The following is a 17,352-nucleotide window of genomic DNA, read 5'->3' as shown; positions in this document are numbered from 1 at the left end:
TGTGTTTATGTAACTTTGTAAATGCTGTTCATTCTGTACACATGACATCTATTGCTTCTGTCCATCCGGGGAGAGGGATCCTCCTCTGTTGCTCTCCTGAAGGTTTCTTCCCTTTTTTCCATGTGAAAGGGTTTTTTTCTGTTTTATTTGGGAGTTTTTCCTGATCCGATGTGAGGTCCTGGGACAGGGATGTCGTATGTGTACAGATTGTAAAGCCCTCTGAGGCAAATTTGTAATTTGTGATATTGGGCTATACCAAATAAACTGAATTGAAAACTGAATTGAATTAAGACATTTATCTGGAGCAGAATGATGACAGACCAACAATCCATGAAGTCATGTTAGCCACGTGGCTAACAACTGAAAGGTTCATTGTATTACGGGTTGTCCTCCTGATATTACACAGAATATACTGCTGTATATGTCTCACATAATCACATGTATTCAAGAACTCCTTCAATAAAGAAACGGCGGTCGTGCAGCAGCGTGAAAAGCAAACACATTGATATTATCAAAATAGATTTTATTCTAGACCTTCTGAAATCTGAGTGATAATACAACAGATCAGGAGGCTGCAGACTGCGACCAGGTGAGAGAGAACGAGAGCACAACACAGGTGAGGCAGACACGACACGACACGACAAAAAGAGATCTGCCAACTGGTATTTACATGTTCTGTGTGACAATACAATGACAATTAAATCCAGATTTTATTTTATTTTTTTCATTTTGTGTACGTAGCTACAAATAAATCATTATTACAAAAGTTTTGACAAGTACAAAACCTTCAAAGGCTCGCTGACATAGCAAAGATAGAATTACCGTTAGTACTTTCGGGAGGGACACAAAATAGCAAACACACTTGAGTGTAAAAGATGATCATCTAAAAACAAAACATTATAAAATACCATTCCATTGTCATAGACATCATTTGAAATAGCGTCTTTGTGGTACGATCCAATCACTGCTGACTGCATTAAGCAAACTTCAAAATAGTCTGTAGCTTCAGCACATTTTTCAAAACGAGTAACCGCCGACACGTGTGTGTATATATGTGTGTATGTGTGTGTGAGAGAGAATCAAGCCGATAGTTCTTATGTCTGGGAGATGAGAACTGGAACGCCATCAAGTTGGCTTGGTTCAGCTCTCACGTACCCCGAGGAGGCAGACGGGACACTTCTCACCCTTATTAACACACTGCACTATTTCTGCACCAATTCGGATTCATCTTTACGAGCATTTTAATTAGATGAGTCTACGATGGCTTGAATAAACTCCCTGTTTCTAAAATCTAAAGGGCAGGGGGACAAAAACACCCTTCAAAAGGGCTTTCTCTAGCCTCTACCCTTTCTCTATGACTGTTTAACGATATTTTATATTTAAAAAAAACATTCCTCATGGTCACGGCCCCTTGGTGATGCACAATAACATCACCGACTGTAATTCAAGCGTGAAGTAACTTTAAAAGCCTCCATTAGCATATGAGTGGCATATAAGAGTCCCCTGTGACTTCACAGATATATTCATATATAATATTATATTATATGCAGATACCATGTTACATCAAGTCATATGCTGCTATTTAACAAGCACAGACTTGCCTCAAGACACCAACTTTGAACACTGCGAACAAAAGCTCCGTCTGTCTGTGCACAGGCCTAAATGCAGCCTGTCATCAGAGTGTGTGTGTGTGTGTGTGTAAATGCTGGGCAACAACACTGAAGCAGTAGTGTGTACCTGCTGGACATGAAAACGTTCCAGGCAGTAAGTCCCCATGTAACAAGGCTGAGTCAATGCTTCACAGCCCGGGTTCCAAAGCGACCCTCGGCCCTTTTCTTTAAGCCTTCCCCTCTCTTGCTCTCGCTCGCCCTTTGCTGCCTCATATCTTGTGAGTCCAAAAAGGTGATCTTTAAAAAAATGTTGGGATGTTTTTAAGCTGTCAAACTGTGATATAAACTCCAGCCAGGAAGTGATACTCCAGACGATGTCCTGATGGGTGATGACCACACAGGGGAAACAGGACACAATTAGCACGACCTAATCTGATTATCATTCAGCATTGGTTAGCAACAGGCCATTCATTGAGAAAACAAGCACAATTATGACTCAATTGTTCATGTCAGATGGATGCGAGCAGTTGTGGGCGTTTTCCTGTACATCTCCCCCCTCCCCCCCCTCCACAGATCCCAGAAGATAGAGCAAAGGCAGAAAGCAGGACTCTCCTGTACCGCGTTGCTTCACGACAGACACAAAAACACATCAGCCAACTATTCGCAAGCTCGAGACGGCTCCAGGACGAGTTCAGTGACGGAGACCTGCACATCAGAGTTGGCGTCTTTCTGCTCATCAGACCGATAGGACATGAGATCGACGTGGTGTTTAACAGTTACAAAGAGTATCTCTCAGCCGAGGCTTTCCATTCTTTAGAGCTCTGTATTAACCTGATGAATTGTGAACACCTGAAACACATTTCTGAGGATAGTTGCGAAAACAAAGGACAGTTCAGCCTTTGATTAACTGTTTTATACTTGGTTAAAAAATGTAAATTATGACACAAACCTATTAGATAGAAATAGTCACCAAAATTATAAACCATTTTCATCTTCTAAGCTATACATCTGCATTTTTTTAACCATAAAGACTGCAGAAAAGTGGATGAATCGATCTCCCAATGAACAGCTTTGTAAAAGACAAATCATTCTTAACCCCCGACCCCTCTTCTCTCCCACACCCACATGTACAGTAATATAAAACCTGCAGATATCAGTCAAATCCAAATTCAAAACAACAATGTCCACAGGACATCAAATGCTGACATATGCAATATGCACACACCAACAGAGAACAACACATCTTCAGAATTCTGGTACAAAGGATAAAAAGAGGAAAGCAAGAAGAATCCTAAGGTTTTGGTTTGCATGTGATGGGTCCGACAAGTTTGTACGGTGTAATAACAGAGACATGTTTCCTCCCGCAGGTCTGTGAGAGCAGCACAGGTGTCCATACACACCTGATGCATGTGCATAACAACTGTATGTGGCGAAGGTGTGGTCCTTTTGGCAATGTACACATTCGTAGTCGGTCCATTGCTCCCCCCTCACGAGTGTCATTTCCTCAGGTCTAATACGCAAACCTGGAAAACAGGAAGGAAGACAGTCAGACATGCTTCTGCCAAGATAAGCCCCCTACTGGCACAAGTAGGAAATGCTTCATTTGACTTCATTAAAGTTGTGAGAGATTTTAGTCCCTTTCACACAACAAAAAATATCATCCAGGGTTCTTTTGGAAATTCAGCATGTAGGTCATTTAAAACCATAACAAGTTGACCTTGTGATTTCCCGCCCTGGAGATCAAGTGAAGGTGTGTGTGCAAAGCTCCACTCTCCGTGAACACAAAGGTCAAAGGAGAAGAGAAGAAAAAAACGTAAAGACTCGCACTTAATTCACGTTAGCTAGCAAGCATTAGCAGCTGCGTGTTCTACCACAACGACGGCTGCCGCTCATTTGCCCCAGGCCGCCACCGACCGCGGTCAAGGGAGCGGCGGCCATTTGCGAAACCCCCGAACAAGCCAGCTGCCGCTTGGATTTTAATGCCTGTACCGCCATGGTGTCATGTTACGGGTGCTTGGAGGGGCAAACATTTCTCACATTTGATATATTAAGTAGAGCCAACAATATTGGCATAATATATGAAATACAAGCTTCACACATTACAAAGGGTCTGCTGCTTTATTCCTCTTACTGCATGTAATAACTTCATTGTTGTTATCATATTACAGAGAAGCCAAAGTCACAGAAATTAAAAAGAACAGTAGCAGCCAACGATGTCGCAGTCGTCAGTCCCTTCCATATCAAGCAGCTACTGAACGGTCTCTAGCAAATAGCGTAATGCACAAAAGATATTTTTTATTGAAATATTATGACTTTAATCTAATGAAATTAAGACTTTATTCCTGTAATACTATGACTTTGCTCCTCAAAATATTTAAATGATATATTTTACTTTCCAGAGAAAACGGATATGTGGGAAATGTTTCAACGGTGCGGAAAGTTTTGAACACAAGCAAATATTTAGCTGAAACACATTAACCATTAAAGTCAGAGGTTTCTAAATCAATAAGAATGTATCAAGTATCATTGAGGTGAATAAGAGCCACATGCAAATGTAAAGAGTTTAATTCCCCAAACGAAGGACACAAAAGAGGAGAGAATCACGTGCTTTGACGAGAAAGGTTGACCTACATGATGATAAATATTTGAAACAGAATGCCTGAGAGCCTAATATATTTTCATATTATAAACAGTCACCTGGCGTCTGAATTAAATGTTTTCCTGTACATAAATAAAAACATTACCAGCAGAACCAATTTGACCTCGGCCTCAACCCAGATTCTTACCAGAGGCATTTTATGGCGTCATCTTAACCCAAGTCAGACCTTTAATACACACTGCTGACCCACGAACTTCCTGGGTCAGTAGCCTAGTGTAGAAGTTGTGCGTCGAGGCTGAAGTGTGTGGATGAGAGGCCCTTTCAGTATTGATTTGGGTGTGTGTGACGGAGCGTACGGCCAAAACAACTCACCGATCCATCTGACGCGCTGGCTCCTACTTTGTCCCCTGTGGCGTTCCAGCACACTTCGAAGATTCCTCCTGTCCCCCGGTAGCTGTGAACTAAAGCACCCGTCTGAAGAAACACACACATATTAACAATTACATATCTTCATCCTATGTATTTATGCCACCGTTGTCCAAGTGTATGTGTTTAGAATTTCAAAGTATTATCCCAGACCTGAGTGTTCCAGATGTGGACACACTTGTCAAAGGAACCACTGGCGAGGTGCCTGCCATCAGGACTGAAGGCCACGCTGTAGACGGGCTCCTGGTGGCGGGTCAGTGTGTGGATACACACCCCCCGCTCCACATCCCATAGACGCACAGTGGAGTCAAATGATGCACTGGAGAGATGGAACAAGAGCGAGCTAAGTAGAGGGCGACAGATGTAAATCTCAACGGCTCACATTTGTTTACTCTATCGCCAGAATAAAACTTGGAGTGTTTTTTTAAAATGGAGGTGGGAATTGCTTTCTGAAGTAAATCTCAAACTCAATAGTAGATTTCTATAACATTATTAAAAGTATATCTAGCCTTTATGGCTGGAGCACTGAGTTCCCCCCATAAATGCATGCATGCATTATGTGAATGGATCCTCCATGCAGAACTGTGATGTGTGCAGCCAGCAAACTGCTGACTTAAGTTGATATTTGTATCTTCTCTCTATTAATACAAAACTACCCTGTAGCATATGATGGTGAGGTACTGCTTTGTGTCTTACCTGGCCAGCATGAGGTTGGCGCTGGGACTATTGGTCCCAGGGCCTGTGGGGCTCCACTTGATAGTGTAGATTTCTTTACTGTGGGCCTGGAGGTCATGGACACACAAGTCCTGCTTCATACTCCAGATCTATGCCAGAGAAGAAACCAGCGGTTAGTATGGCTTTGATCACAATCTTCATCCGCTCATTCAATGAGGATTTTGTATGATTAAGGCCGACTCTTGGGCTCATTCTAGCCATGAAGTGACTACATCTGCATGTTAATTGGACTGACCTTCAGTGTCATGTCATCTGAGCAGGAAGCCAGCAAGCTGCCAGTGGGATCCCACTTGATGGCGTTCACCTCATTCTACAGGGAGTAATATTACAGTTAGAAACAATTCAAAAACAGTGTATTTGACTGATGTACATGGGCAACGATGGAAGTAATGCACTTGGTATATTGCTACAGTTATGCCAATGAATCTCAAGGATCACAATAAGTGATGTCCTGTTTTGTCAAAGTTGTGATGAAGGTCCTTGTTAGAGTTGTGAATAAATACACCATCAGGGCATTCATAACTTTCGACAGAAGCTTTCATGAGTCAGTGCCAGAATTCATATATGCAATCCCACAATGCTTTAAAAACAGTAGTGCGTTTCTTTTCTCTCCAGCGCAGGGTTTCCACTTCCCTCGCTGTGAGAAAGCAGCACAGGAGTCCTGTCTCACCGTGTGTCCCTGGAAGGTCTTGACAGGTCTGTCCTGACCCAGCTTACACACATGGATGCACATGTCTGTGCTGCAGGAGGCAAACGTGTTGTTGCTCTGCCAGTCCACGTCCAGAGCAGGTGCTGTTGGAAGGCAGAGACAGAGCTTAGCGCTGCTGCAGCAGTGAAGTATGTAGGGACAGAGCACGGGGAGAAAAGATGGCATGAATATCATGCTTCGACAATAGTTGTTGTATTGCCCCATTGGATCGGATAATTCACTTTAATACTAAAAATGGCAGACATGCTTTCTGCAGATTCACTGGCACACTTTCAACAAAACAATGTCAAAATGCAGAGCTGTTGTGCAAGTTGGGTTGAATGTGGCTCTCAACCAGATCAGGCACAATGTTTAAGAGGACTTAAATAATATGAGACTGATCTCACCACAGTTCAGCAAAACGTGTCTAAAAAACTGTCTAGAACCAGAAAGAAAAGCCACATTGAACAATCCAGCTGACTCTTGTAACTCACCCGAGTGGAAAGGAAATTGTTGTTTTGCTTCTCCTGTGTGGGCATCCCAAATAATTGTGGTCTGTGTGGAGGAGGGCATTTTCATTATTTATACTAAACTGGTAATGTTCATGTTATGAAATCAATAAAAACATCACATACAATGTAGAACAGGTGCTCTAATTTAACATGAGTTGACCTGAATAATGCAAACGAGTTATACAGGAAAGGTCATATATAACACACTCAAAGACTTCGTTCAGCACTTGAGCATTAAAATGTATACTGAAGGTGACGCTGTGCATGCCATTACACTTCTGTACACTAGATGGCAATGTTGAACACAAGACGCAAACGTGTCTTGTTTTTCGTGGAGGTGGACCTGTCAGTCCGTAATATTTAGAAAGTGTATGCAGATTTATACTGAGGACAATATCCACACAGACCCGTCTATGTTCTGAATGCATGTAGTTTGTGCCTTTCCCTTGCGATGCTAATAGTAACAGATAAAGATTACTTTGACGTCTATACCAGGGGTCAGTAATAGGCGGACCGCGGTCCAGGTCCATCATTTGACATAACAAGCTGAACCTGAATAAATCATAGACTTCTCTTCAAAGAAATCCCTTTGTTATAGCCAATTAGCGTTCAACTCTCATACAAAAATAACGCTTTCTGAAAGTGTGCAACATAGAGCGAAAGCTCTGAATCTCAATGACCGAGTAGTTGCGCAAATCCTTGGCAAAAGAAGTTGCAATGTACTTTGTGATTTGCTTCGCCCTTCCCGTTTTGGGCGGAAGAAGAAGCGAAATGCTTCCGTACGTTGGCTTTTAAGCCAGGTGCTGCTGTTCGGATTCTGTCCATATTCCAAGGATCAAAATGAAACGCCCTCATTAAAACACAGCTAGTATTTTGCCTCGTTTAGAACGTAAACAAGATGCAGGTGTATTACGTCTGTTGCGTTCTGGGGGCAGCGGTTAAGAATATATGTTTTCGGAGGGGGCAGGGGATCTTTAGGGGGGGTAATAGGTCAACAGGATTATGCCACATATTCGTGGTATACATCATCTGGAAGCTTGGAACCTAAATATTAATTTGAGATACAACGCAGCGTGTCAAGGTTTTTCTAGTCAATCTGTAATAAATATTGTGTTTCATTTAGGGGTCTATTCAAATGTTGAAAGTTTCGAGTGCATAAGAGGTTAGACTTTATAGCCATTCCCATGCACAATAATTGTAAAATAATAATAAAAGTTGTTTTGAGTTGATACCATTTGTTGCCGATTTATTTGGTGCTAAATTTAACAATTTTGATGAACCCTATAAAAAAATCCATTCTGTGATTTTGTATCAGAAACTTTTGACATTTGAAGATTTCGGCAATAATTGTATTTTTTGGATTGGATGGCTTACTTCTATTCTGGAAAGTGCTAAAAAAAAAAAGGGTGGTAACCCAAGTTGCAGCGCTCACAACGTCACCTCAAAAAAAAACATTTAGCAAACTTATTTTACTCTATCTTAATTTAATCCAAATCTTAAATCAGTGTGCCTTACCTTGTCTACACCAGCACTGAGGATGAAATTTCCTTTCTTATTCCACTTGAGTGCAAATATAGGACCTTTATGCTGACCCAAAGTACTGGCCAGGTTACCTGAAAATATTACAAATTGAACACAGCTTAAAAAGTGAGCAGAAACAGTTCATCGTCGATGCATCCGTGCAAAACTAAGATCTTACCGTCTTTTGTCCATATTCTAGCAAAGCCATCATATGAGCCCGTTGCTAGCAGCGTTCCTTCGCTCTGAAACAAGGAGAGTATTGAATCTCATTAGTTTGAAGTCAGTTGCATCTTTCTCAGTTCTTTTTACATATTCTGGTTTGGGTCGAATTGAGCCTGGTCTCACTGGTATATTCCACTTTAATACACATGATGTAAGTAGTTCATTACAGACAAAATATTAGTGCTGATTTGCCGTTGAGAACTGAGTTGTTCGAAGAAGTTTGCAGCTGCGCAGCATTAAAAAACGTTTTCCCCCATGGGAGTGACTCGCCCCCATATATCTGGAAGAAGGAATGCCTTTAGCAGAAGTTGTGGTCACAGGCATGCGAGCGCACACACACACACACACACCCACTAGATTACTCAAAACTGCACTCAGTGGAACAGACACATACACTGCGGCGGTTCAAATACACACAGACGCACACAGACACTCACATTCCAGTCTAGTGAGGTGACGTCTTTGTTGCTGGGTACGTCCTGACCCCCTTCCCGTATGCAGTGCCTTAGAACTAGCTGAGTGGACGAGCCTGTACTGTTCTCACTCAGGTTCCAGATTCGTGCTGTCGAGTCCCCGGATCTGTCCAAATCAACACACACACACACATACATACACACACCCGCACACACACACACACACACACACACACACGCACAAATCAAAACATTAGGCATGTAACATGGCTTTGACTCTTAAAATCAGTACTGAAAGTGATATCAAACTGACCATCGTTGCTCTTGAGTAGAGTTGGGGTTTGAAAGCATTTTATGGAACCTGAACCCAGTATCAAATCCGAAATCTTTTTAAATCCCTATCAAACCTTTTCACATCATCTGTTGAGGAAAAAGGAGAAAGAAATTTTACAAGCACAAAACTCATTAACTTTAACGTGGGCCCTAGTGCGGCCCCTAACCTAACTTACAGGACTGTGCCTGTAGTTTTTGCATTTTTCTCCATTTTCCTTGAGAAGTGTGCTCATGCTTGGAAGCCTATGCACCCAGTTGAATTCTCACAGGAGAAGGTTTAATGTTATTTTAGAAAGATGAAGAACCATTCTTGTTCTTGATTTAGTTTTGTGTTTGGCAAAGTATAATCTATTTTTCCTTCTGGCACCGGCATCGATCCATGTGCTGTGATGGTAATTTATGTTCTGGATTACACACAACTGTTAATTTTGGTTTATGGTAATTGCCATTTTATAGTTGGACAAAGCCTATCCTAAAGTTATCACACATAATTCACACCTATTTCTCACACATCAATAACTTATTTTAGGATTTAATTATTTTAGTCTGGAGTTATAAATAATACATACTCTAGTAACAAAGAAATGCTCTTCTCTTATTTCAAGTCAAATAAATGATGCATTAAAGAATAAATTGCAGCGCAAAAAGCGTTAGAAAAATATACATCTTAAAATAAAGTACTCCATTTTAGAAAAAAAAGCCACGGTATTATATTCTTTTCATTTTTTAATAAGATAAATGTGTGTGCAGGGACTGTACCCGTTGTTATGGAAACCACTTTTTTGTAGCTCTATTCCACTCATATTCTCTGCCCAACATAATTGTTGGGCAGAGAATTAATGTTTTAGGATTCTGATCATATTGGGCTCTTAAGATTGTTTATTTTCAGTGACTTCCTTTCAGATGTGATTGGGAACATTTGCTTAAAAGAGTTGTGCTTCGTCTCTTAGAGGCGCTTCATATCGTTGCTTTTAATAATCGCCGCGGTCTCTGAACATACAAAACAAACTGGTTTTGAACTGCCAGAATGAACATTTGAGAGTCTTGATTAAAAGCTCTGGTCTCTGTCAACATTCCTCTTTTTGGAGAACACCACGTGAAATAACTTATGACCCACGTACTTCTCCGACTATTGAGGCTCTCCCCCGTGTGTGTAAATCTCCCTCAAAGCCATTATCGAAATACACATTTGATTAGCTGAGTAACCCCTAACCTTTTCATGCGAGTTGAACATATATTTTCAAATTGACATTTCCCTTCTTTATCAAGCAGTAGCTAGCACTCGTGTTAGCCATTGCAACAGTTAGCTTGCTGTAGCAGCTCTGAATGGATTTGGACTGGGAGGCAAGGCAGCAGCAGGACGCCGCTGGCTTTGTCTCTTTTCCATATGTAACATATTGGAACCGACATTTAATATCTGTATGTTTTATACTAGTCTTTTGTCTAGTGTGATATACCCCTTTTTTTATTGTCCCATTTGTATACTATCCCCTCTATACTCACTATGGTCTTTTGCTTGATAAGGAAAAAAAGGTACAGTTAACTAGTCAACTAGTGTGAAATAACATGAATCCATTGGTTGGTTTTCCTCCTTTCTACCCATATTTTGAGAGTCACCAGCCGCCTTAATTTGACCTTTTTTTCCTATCTGTGTGACTACTCATCAATAAAAGGATCTCCAATGAGCCATGTTGACAAACAACAGGCAAACAAAGATGTGCATTGTGCTTAATCTGACCCTCGAAATAAAAGCGAGAATACAGTGAAAAGCAGTATTTGCAGTTTGGCTCAATCAACTACGAGGCACACAGTGTGAACAGAACCCAACCCTACTCTTGAGGCTATTGGTCTGGTTTTGTTCAAGACAAAATAATCAGGGTTGCTAAAGATGGTGAAATTGCAACACACTTTGACATATGGCACTTCAAGTCCACCATTACCAAAACCGATTTGGGGTATAACAAATACACCTGGAAAGGGATAATGACACTGGAAAAACACTTTGTTTAGTTATAATAAATGAGGAAGCACTTATGAAAACAGGTTTACTCTCCTCACACATCTTTTTTCCCTGAACAAGACAAAATTGCCCTATTAAATGTTTTGAAAAATGGCTAGCTGACGAACAAGAGACAACGATTTTGCTCCAACTCATGGGCCCCTTTGGATTAAACGAGTTAGCCCACTCTTGGCCACAAACAGGACAAGGACTATAGACCACTTGCTGCTCTGTGTTCAATTCATTATGGCTGACGACTGTCATTAAAACGGCATTTGTAGTAAATGTAAAGTAATTGCTAATAACTTGTCTAACTTGTATTAAAAGATGAGAATGACCTGTTTCCATGATATTCTAAACACGGCATGACCAGTGACAACCATATCCATAAGGGAAATGGCAAATGGGCCTGTACTTGTATAGCCATAGTACTTTGCTAGTCTTCAGACCACTCAAAGAGCTTTAACACGACTAGTCATCATTCACCCATTCATACAATGATGGCAGTGGCTAAGGTGCTACCTGCCCATCAGGAGGAATTTGGAGTTATGTGTCTTGCCCAAGGACACATCGACATAGCGGACCCGGGGATTGAACCGCCAACCACCACTGAACCACAGTCGCCCTACACAGTTGTATGATGTGGAGATACTAACCCAGAGGCAAGGAGGTCGTTCACTGGGTTCCAGGCACAGATAAAAACTTCGGATTCGTGTCCTCTCAGCACCATGGCTTTACTCTGGGGGATCTCCACGTCTATGTCCATCTCCATCATCTCAAAGTGGTGATCTATGGAGTGGGAGACAAAAAAAATTAATTCATTGTTATTAAATATATATATATATATTTTGCATTATGTTTTGATGCTTTTACGTGAAGCACTTTAAATTCTTGTTGTTGAAATGTGCTATACAAATAAACTTGCCTTTCCTTACATAACAGTATTCATAAGCTATTGTCCTGCTGTTCTGAATATGAGGATACAAGGGTTATGGAGTAACTTTGAAATGAATAGCCAGTGTTTCCCTACTTTATTTGCAGGCAAAATATATTAACAAAAAAACATTTTAACAACGGAAGAGGCTCATAAGAACAGTCTGACATCATCTCATTTCATATGAACCAGCCCAGTCCCACAGCAGTGCACGTTTGTCCTATTGTTAAACTGTTTCTCAAAAAGGCTCAAGTAAACAGTGTTGTTCAGAGTGAAAAACATCTTCAATACCCAACAGCTACGGAATTGAAGAGCAAGGTGTGCTTGTTGTTTAATGACCAAGAGTGTTTGTACCAAACCCCAGCTTGTCCAAAAATAGACAGCGTGCGTGTTAGTGAGCTATTGTTGGACTCGTCTTCAGCCCATAAGAACATGAATCTATCAGTCAGTAGCCAAGTTCTGGAAAAATGTGAATAAAAAAAACATAGGAAGCACGCACTTCAATCTTACATTACCATTATGTTACTGCACACTATTCAGAAATAATTTACCGAAGAAATAAAATACTGCATAAGAAGATAAAACATCTCTGAATTCTGCCATTTCCCCCCCGCCTAGCACAAGGAAAGACATTGTTTGTTAAGGAGCAGCTTTAGAGATCGTATATAATCATGAGCTAGCTTACTGGCTAAGGCGTGGGATCCGTTTTCCTCCCCGTTGGCAGTGCCCTCTCCATTCTTGGTGCTTCCCTGGGGCCCTGTGCCGCTGCCACTGCTTGCTGCCTGCTGCTGCTGCTGCTGGGCCAGCTTCTCCCTGTAGGCCTGCTGCCTGGTTTGGACTACATCTGGCATTACAGCATCGATCAGCGATAGCGACTCTATGGGCCGCCCGTCAAATAAGGTCCCATCCTACAAAGACAACACCATTTTCGTAATCATTATCCTCCAGATCCTCCACCAATTCACTACAACATAGGATCCAACAGACAAAGTTGAGTCAAAATAAAGCTGACAGTACACCTCTTCTTGCCAGCATGTTGTAGAGTTACACTAGTTAGTAGTTTGACAGTTTAAAGAGGGAGCCTGACCTCATTGATGCTGACTTCAGCCTCCACATACTGCAGGCCTTTCTGGATGATGGAGATGAGCGCAGCAGGGGGCACAAGGGCTCCATTGATGTTGGACTGGCTGATGTGGCTCTCTATGCCAAAGGTGAATGCTGAGTGGGAGAAGCCTTGAGGAGGCATGGATAATTTGGAAGATATGATGGAGTCAAAAATCAATTTAAAAAAGTCAAGAACAGCACTGTACAATATTACATTTGAAATATTTTAAAAGTAGGAAAACAAGTGCAATTCACATAATATACGACCGCATTCAGAGAGATTTGACAAAAGAAATGCAAGACTTACCTGACTCTTGCAGGTATCTGTAAACCAGGAAATTGACTTCATCACTGCTTATGCTCATTTTTAGTCCTGGTGATTAAACCATTGGGTCAGCTTAGGATACGAGCCTGTAAAAGCAAACCACAATTAACATTAGGTATATAACTACTGAAAGGAGGTTTGAGTAGTATCTTCATCACTCAAATGCTAGGTAATGTTAGTTAACAGTAAGATGATATGCAGGGGCACTGCGCCAGGAAGAGAGACGTCGCTCTCTCTCACATACACACCAAGGATGGTGTTTCACTACAAGCTCACTAACAAACTGGCACACACCATGATAACTGAGAAGAGGAACACGTTAAAACATCACCTAGCTTGACCTAGATCTTCCAATTTCCATACAGAGAAGCAGGCAAAAGGAAGCTGTGATCTGCCATTTGATGCATGATGTTTCGTTCTTTCTTAGCTTTCTGGCTTGAGGCAGGGCCCTAGTTTCCATTCATTAACCTACAACTGGAAATAATTACCATCTGGGCTGGGTATTTTGGACAAAATATTCTGGAATAAATGGGTTTTAAACATCAGCAATAACAGATCCTACAGTGCTTGCATCTGGGCTCCATATTTATTCATGCAGAACCCGCACTGTTGAAATGGGACTGTGGAAATAAACAAGGGGTCTGGATAAGGGACAGAACCTCTCCTGTTTCCATCATGCCAGGCCGCTGAAAAAGTCAACATGTCTCCTGCTGTTTTCCCATAGGCTGAGGTTCAAGACCAACTGAACTGAGAAGCGTGGAATCTAGTAGGACTCTATATCCTGATGGCTAGTGTTTCTAACACTGAAGCATTACCACTAAAACTCAGCAAATGGCTTAACTTCCGCTAACAATAAATGCAAAAATCTTCTCCATAAAATATAGCATAATTCCAATAAAAAAAATGTTTCCCGCTGCACCACTACTGTACGCATGCTCTTACAGAGTGTTGTGTTTTTCCATTACATTTTGTGTCAGGGTAAGTGTAGTTACTGTGCACTACAAGCATGCTGATATAGCACTCTTGCATATCTGACACTAGCCTTTTTTTGAAAGGGTCGCAAGTAAACGTCATCGCCCTGGAAGTGACGCAGGAGCAGTGAACTTAGATGAATAGGTCGACCAATCCATCTGGCTGACATAACATAATGTTTGATCGTTTATGAGCTTCAGCACTGATCAAGAGCACCGACCCATCCCTGATTATCTCATTTTGCCCGTGCTAACTAGACACAAGCAAGTTGTCAAGTAATTCACTGTCCTGTTTGGCTACAATGCCACATTTTGCTTCACTCACTCCCAGAAAAATCTCACCTCAAAATGATAGCAGACCACCTCAGTGTCTGATGTGGACACTAGTTGGATACAAAGCTATATTACCGCCACCCTCTTCTCTATATACAGACACTTTGGTATAGCAAGGTGATCTTCCAGAAAGCATACAAGCATGCAACCAAAGAAAGATGCTAAACATAATAAACAAGTAGGGGAAAAAACAATACATGTGTGACATTAAACAGTGAGATACATTACCCATGTGATCGAGATGTCTTCAGATGTGTATCATAGCTCCGTTCTCCTCAGCAAGAACTCTCAGACTCTGGAGTAAAAAAAAGAAAGTGTATGCTTACAACTGATGACTTATACTAAAGAGTCAGGACTGGGCATCACATCTGGATCATAGAATGCAGATCTATGAAATCACTTGCAGTACAACATGTTAATTATTTTTTTCCCCAATAGTATATACAACTACATCTTTAATGAACAACAACCAACCTTGGCATGCTTTTTACACTTCAGACCATCTCCCCACTATATATGGTAGTTTAGTAAGCTGCCCAGACATTGCTAATGTTTTAATGTTTAAATCCGAGTTAAGTAGCATAAGAAGCAGACAGGCCCTGCCAAATATACACATACAATTGTGTTTCTACATCAGAGCTGTTACAAGTTATCTTAATTATAATTGACAGTTTAACTGCAACCAGTGAGCAGAAAGTGTTAAGAACCAAGGGGTGTGTCACCAAACAATGAAAGAAACTTTGTCAGCAATGTAAAAAGCCAAAATAGCCTGTGGGTATGTGTGCTAGGCATGGTGTAACTATACCTGAATTATAGTAATTACAATGTATGCTGATGTATTGTATGGAGCAATTAAAAGGGAAATGTCATTTGACTCTTGATAAAGTCATGTTCGATGCTTGCTGCCTACAATTGTAACCAGCATCTCACTTCTGGTACTGGATCACCAAACTGGGCCATGGACTGTAGTGTCTAAAATGACTTTTGGGCCGATTCAGCAGTCCCTCAACGTGTCAGATCGATTTCATGCAAGTTATTATATGCATGCAAGGTTCAGTCAGGTTCAGTCTATGCTAATCTGCCGGTTGCTAAATTAGCAAGATAGCATGGAGACCTACTTGAAATACATGACCCTTCCCCCACACAATTGTGAATGAATGGGCCGAGCATACTACAGTGTGTACGTTAACCGACATGCTGGCTGAGGCAGCTCGTGCCGACGAATGACTTACAATGCACTTTATTACTGTGAGACATGCCTGAAATCAAATATCCCTTATCATATCAATGCAAAACTTAAGTGTATTGCAGCACCATTTCTGTAAAGTGCAACAGGCATTTACCTCATGCTGTAACTTACTGTAACGCGAGACTGACAATTGTCCGCGTGTCCCGGGTCACTAAGTGTATGAACCGGGGGAACCGAGAACGGGCTTTTTCGGTGCGAGCCCTCTGGGTAATTGTCAAATGAACACGATCTAAGTCTTCGCATTTACGTCGTTAACAACTGTAATTACCTGTTAATTTACAACAAAATGTAACGCCCCGTTAGCGCACCAGCTAGCATGCGAGTTACCATGAGTTTCCCGTCAGTGGCGGTTGTAACGTTAACGGTCACCATGCCAGTAAGTGCCAAGTCAATTTGGTTTATTTGATGAAGGGCACCAACAGTTAAAAGCTAACGTTGTTCAAACTATTGCGGCAAACACGAGATGAATTAGCGTAGTACTTTAATAATGTTTTGTATACCAATTGACTCCAATAACGTGAAGTTAGCTTCTTTAAAACAGTGAGATCAGCTTGACATCACTCTGAACCTTCTAGCACGCTAGCTAGGCTGCTAACGCTAGCATGCTATGCTAATGACAGTGTCGCTATAATCTCGTACCTACTTGAATAAAACCTTTCAATAGACGAGATCTTCCACAGCTCTTGTGTTCAAGTCAGACCATGGTATCTCTTTAATCGATTGCAAGACAGGTTTTTGAAGCACGTGTCTAACTATCGATATGTAATAATATTTAAACTTAAGCCAGGCGGTAAAGACCCAGCGACGGCTGCAGACGTTAGACTCAGTGGAGTGACCCGTCATGCAAAAATGAGCTGCCTGTAACTACTGTTATTTCGACGCGCGGCTTCCTAAAGCTCAATGTAATGAGCTGACGACGGCAATGGACGATGTGTTCACTGTCTCCTCGGTCAAATACGGCCGAGTAGGATGGGTAACTTGTGTAAGAATACTGGCTAATACATATAGACGTCGCAACAGCATTATTTCTACCAATCATTACTACGATATAATGCTATATAGATCTTAACTAATTACCAAAAGCACCAAACAACACCTCGTGGTTTGCTGACGGGAAAGTCGCCTTGGTCCGTTTGACAGGTTCACAGCAAAATGGAGTCACATTTCCTCGCTGAAACCGACCAATGAGACGGCATTGAAAAAAAAAAAAAATCCCGAGGGTTCTGGAAGTTTGTCCCGCAGCCAAGCACCAGTCATAACAACAGTGTCCTCGCCCATCCCCCACTACACCCCATTTCTGCTTGTCTGGTCACCACGAGCCATATATTAATCGCACCCCACCCCCTATCCTCTGCTCAGTCATTCAAACTGGGAAAGT

The 17,352-nt window shown here is 41.5% G+C and overlaps 1 protein-coding gene across 6 annotated transcripts; it reads right to left on the bottom strand.

Moving 5' to 3' along the window:
* Window positions 1–506: 506 nt before the first annotated feature.
* Window positions 507–17,253, bottom strand: tbl1xr1b (tbl1x receptor 1b). 6 transcript variants are annotated; one of them, XR_004611309.1, is made up of 17 exons: window positions 17,052–17,253; window positions 14,954–15,020; window positions 13,404–13,507; window positions 13,080–13,225; window positions 12,678–12,900; window positions 11,715–11,847; window positions 9,040–9,146; window positions 8,751–8,892; window positions 8,270–8,333; window positions 8,086–8,183; window positions 6,553–6,613; window positions 6,041–6,162; window positions 5,606–5,680; window positions 5,332–5,459; window positions 4,789–4,954; window positions 4,582–4,683; window positions 507–3,133 (listed from the first exon to the last, which is right to left on the bottom strand). XR_004611309.1 is itself a non-coding variant. In XM_034555139.1 (16 exons), exons 3-16 carry the CDS (start codon window positions 13,459–13,461, stop codon window positions 3,107–3,109), a joined length of 1,545 nt encoding a protein of 514 aa, XP_034411030.1. In that variant the 5' UTR covers window positions 13,462–13,507; window positions 14,954–15,020; window positions 17,052–17,253; the 3' UTR covers window positions 507–3,106. The 6 variants fall into 6 exon arrangements, 5 of the variants coding, with proteins under 5 accessions (XP_034411030.1, XP_034411032.1, XP_034411033.1 ...); XM_034555139.1 differs by lacking the exon at window positions 9,040–9,146; XM_034555141.1 differs by lacking the exon at window positions 9,040–9,146 and having other exon boundaries at window positions 17,071–17,253.
* Between the last annotated feature and the right edge of the window lie 99 nt (window positions 17,254–17,352).

This window comes from Cyclopterus lumpus, chromosome 17 (genome assembly GCF_009769545.1).
Source record: "Cyclopterus lumpus isolate fCycLum1 chromosome 17, fCycLum1.pri, whole genome shotgun sequence".
NCBI classification, from domain to species: domain Eukaryota; kingdom Metazoa; phylum Chordata; class Actinopteri; order Perciformes; family Cyclopteridae; genus Cyclopterus; species Cyclopterus lumpus.
Note: the sequence above shows the minus strand (reverse complement) of the source record. Positions and strands in the feature narration are given on the sequence as shown.

What these genes read in the sequence shown, in the direction of transcription:
- tbl1xr1b (XM_034555139.1), bottom strand. Translation starts at nt 13,461, where the DNA reads ATGAGCATAAGCAGTGATGAAGTCAATTTCCTGGTTTACAGATACCTG. An exon ending in GCCAACCTCATGCTGGCCAG is followed by an intron (nt 4,955 to 5,331) that starts GTAAGACACAAA and finishes CCATCTCTCCAG; the next exon opens with TGCATCATTTGACTCCACTG. An exon ending in CCAGCGCGTCAGATGGATCG is followed by an intron (nt 3,134 to 4,581) that starts GTGAGTTGTTTT and finishes CCTGTTTTCCAG; the next exon opens with GTTTGCGTATTAGACCTGAG.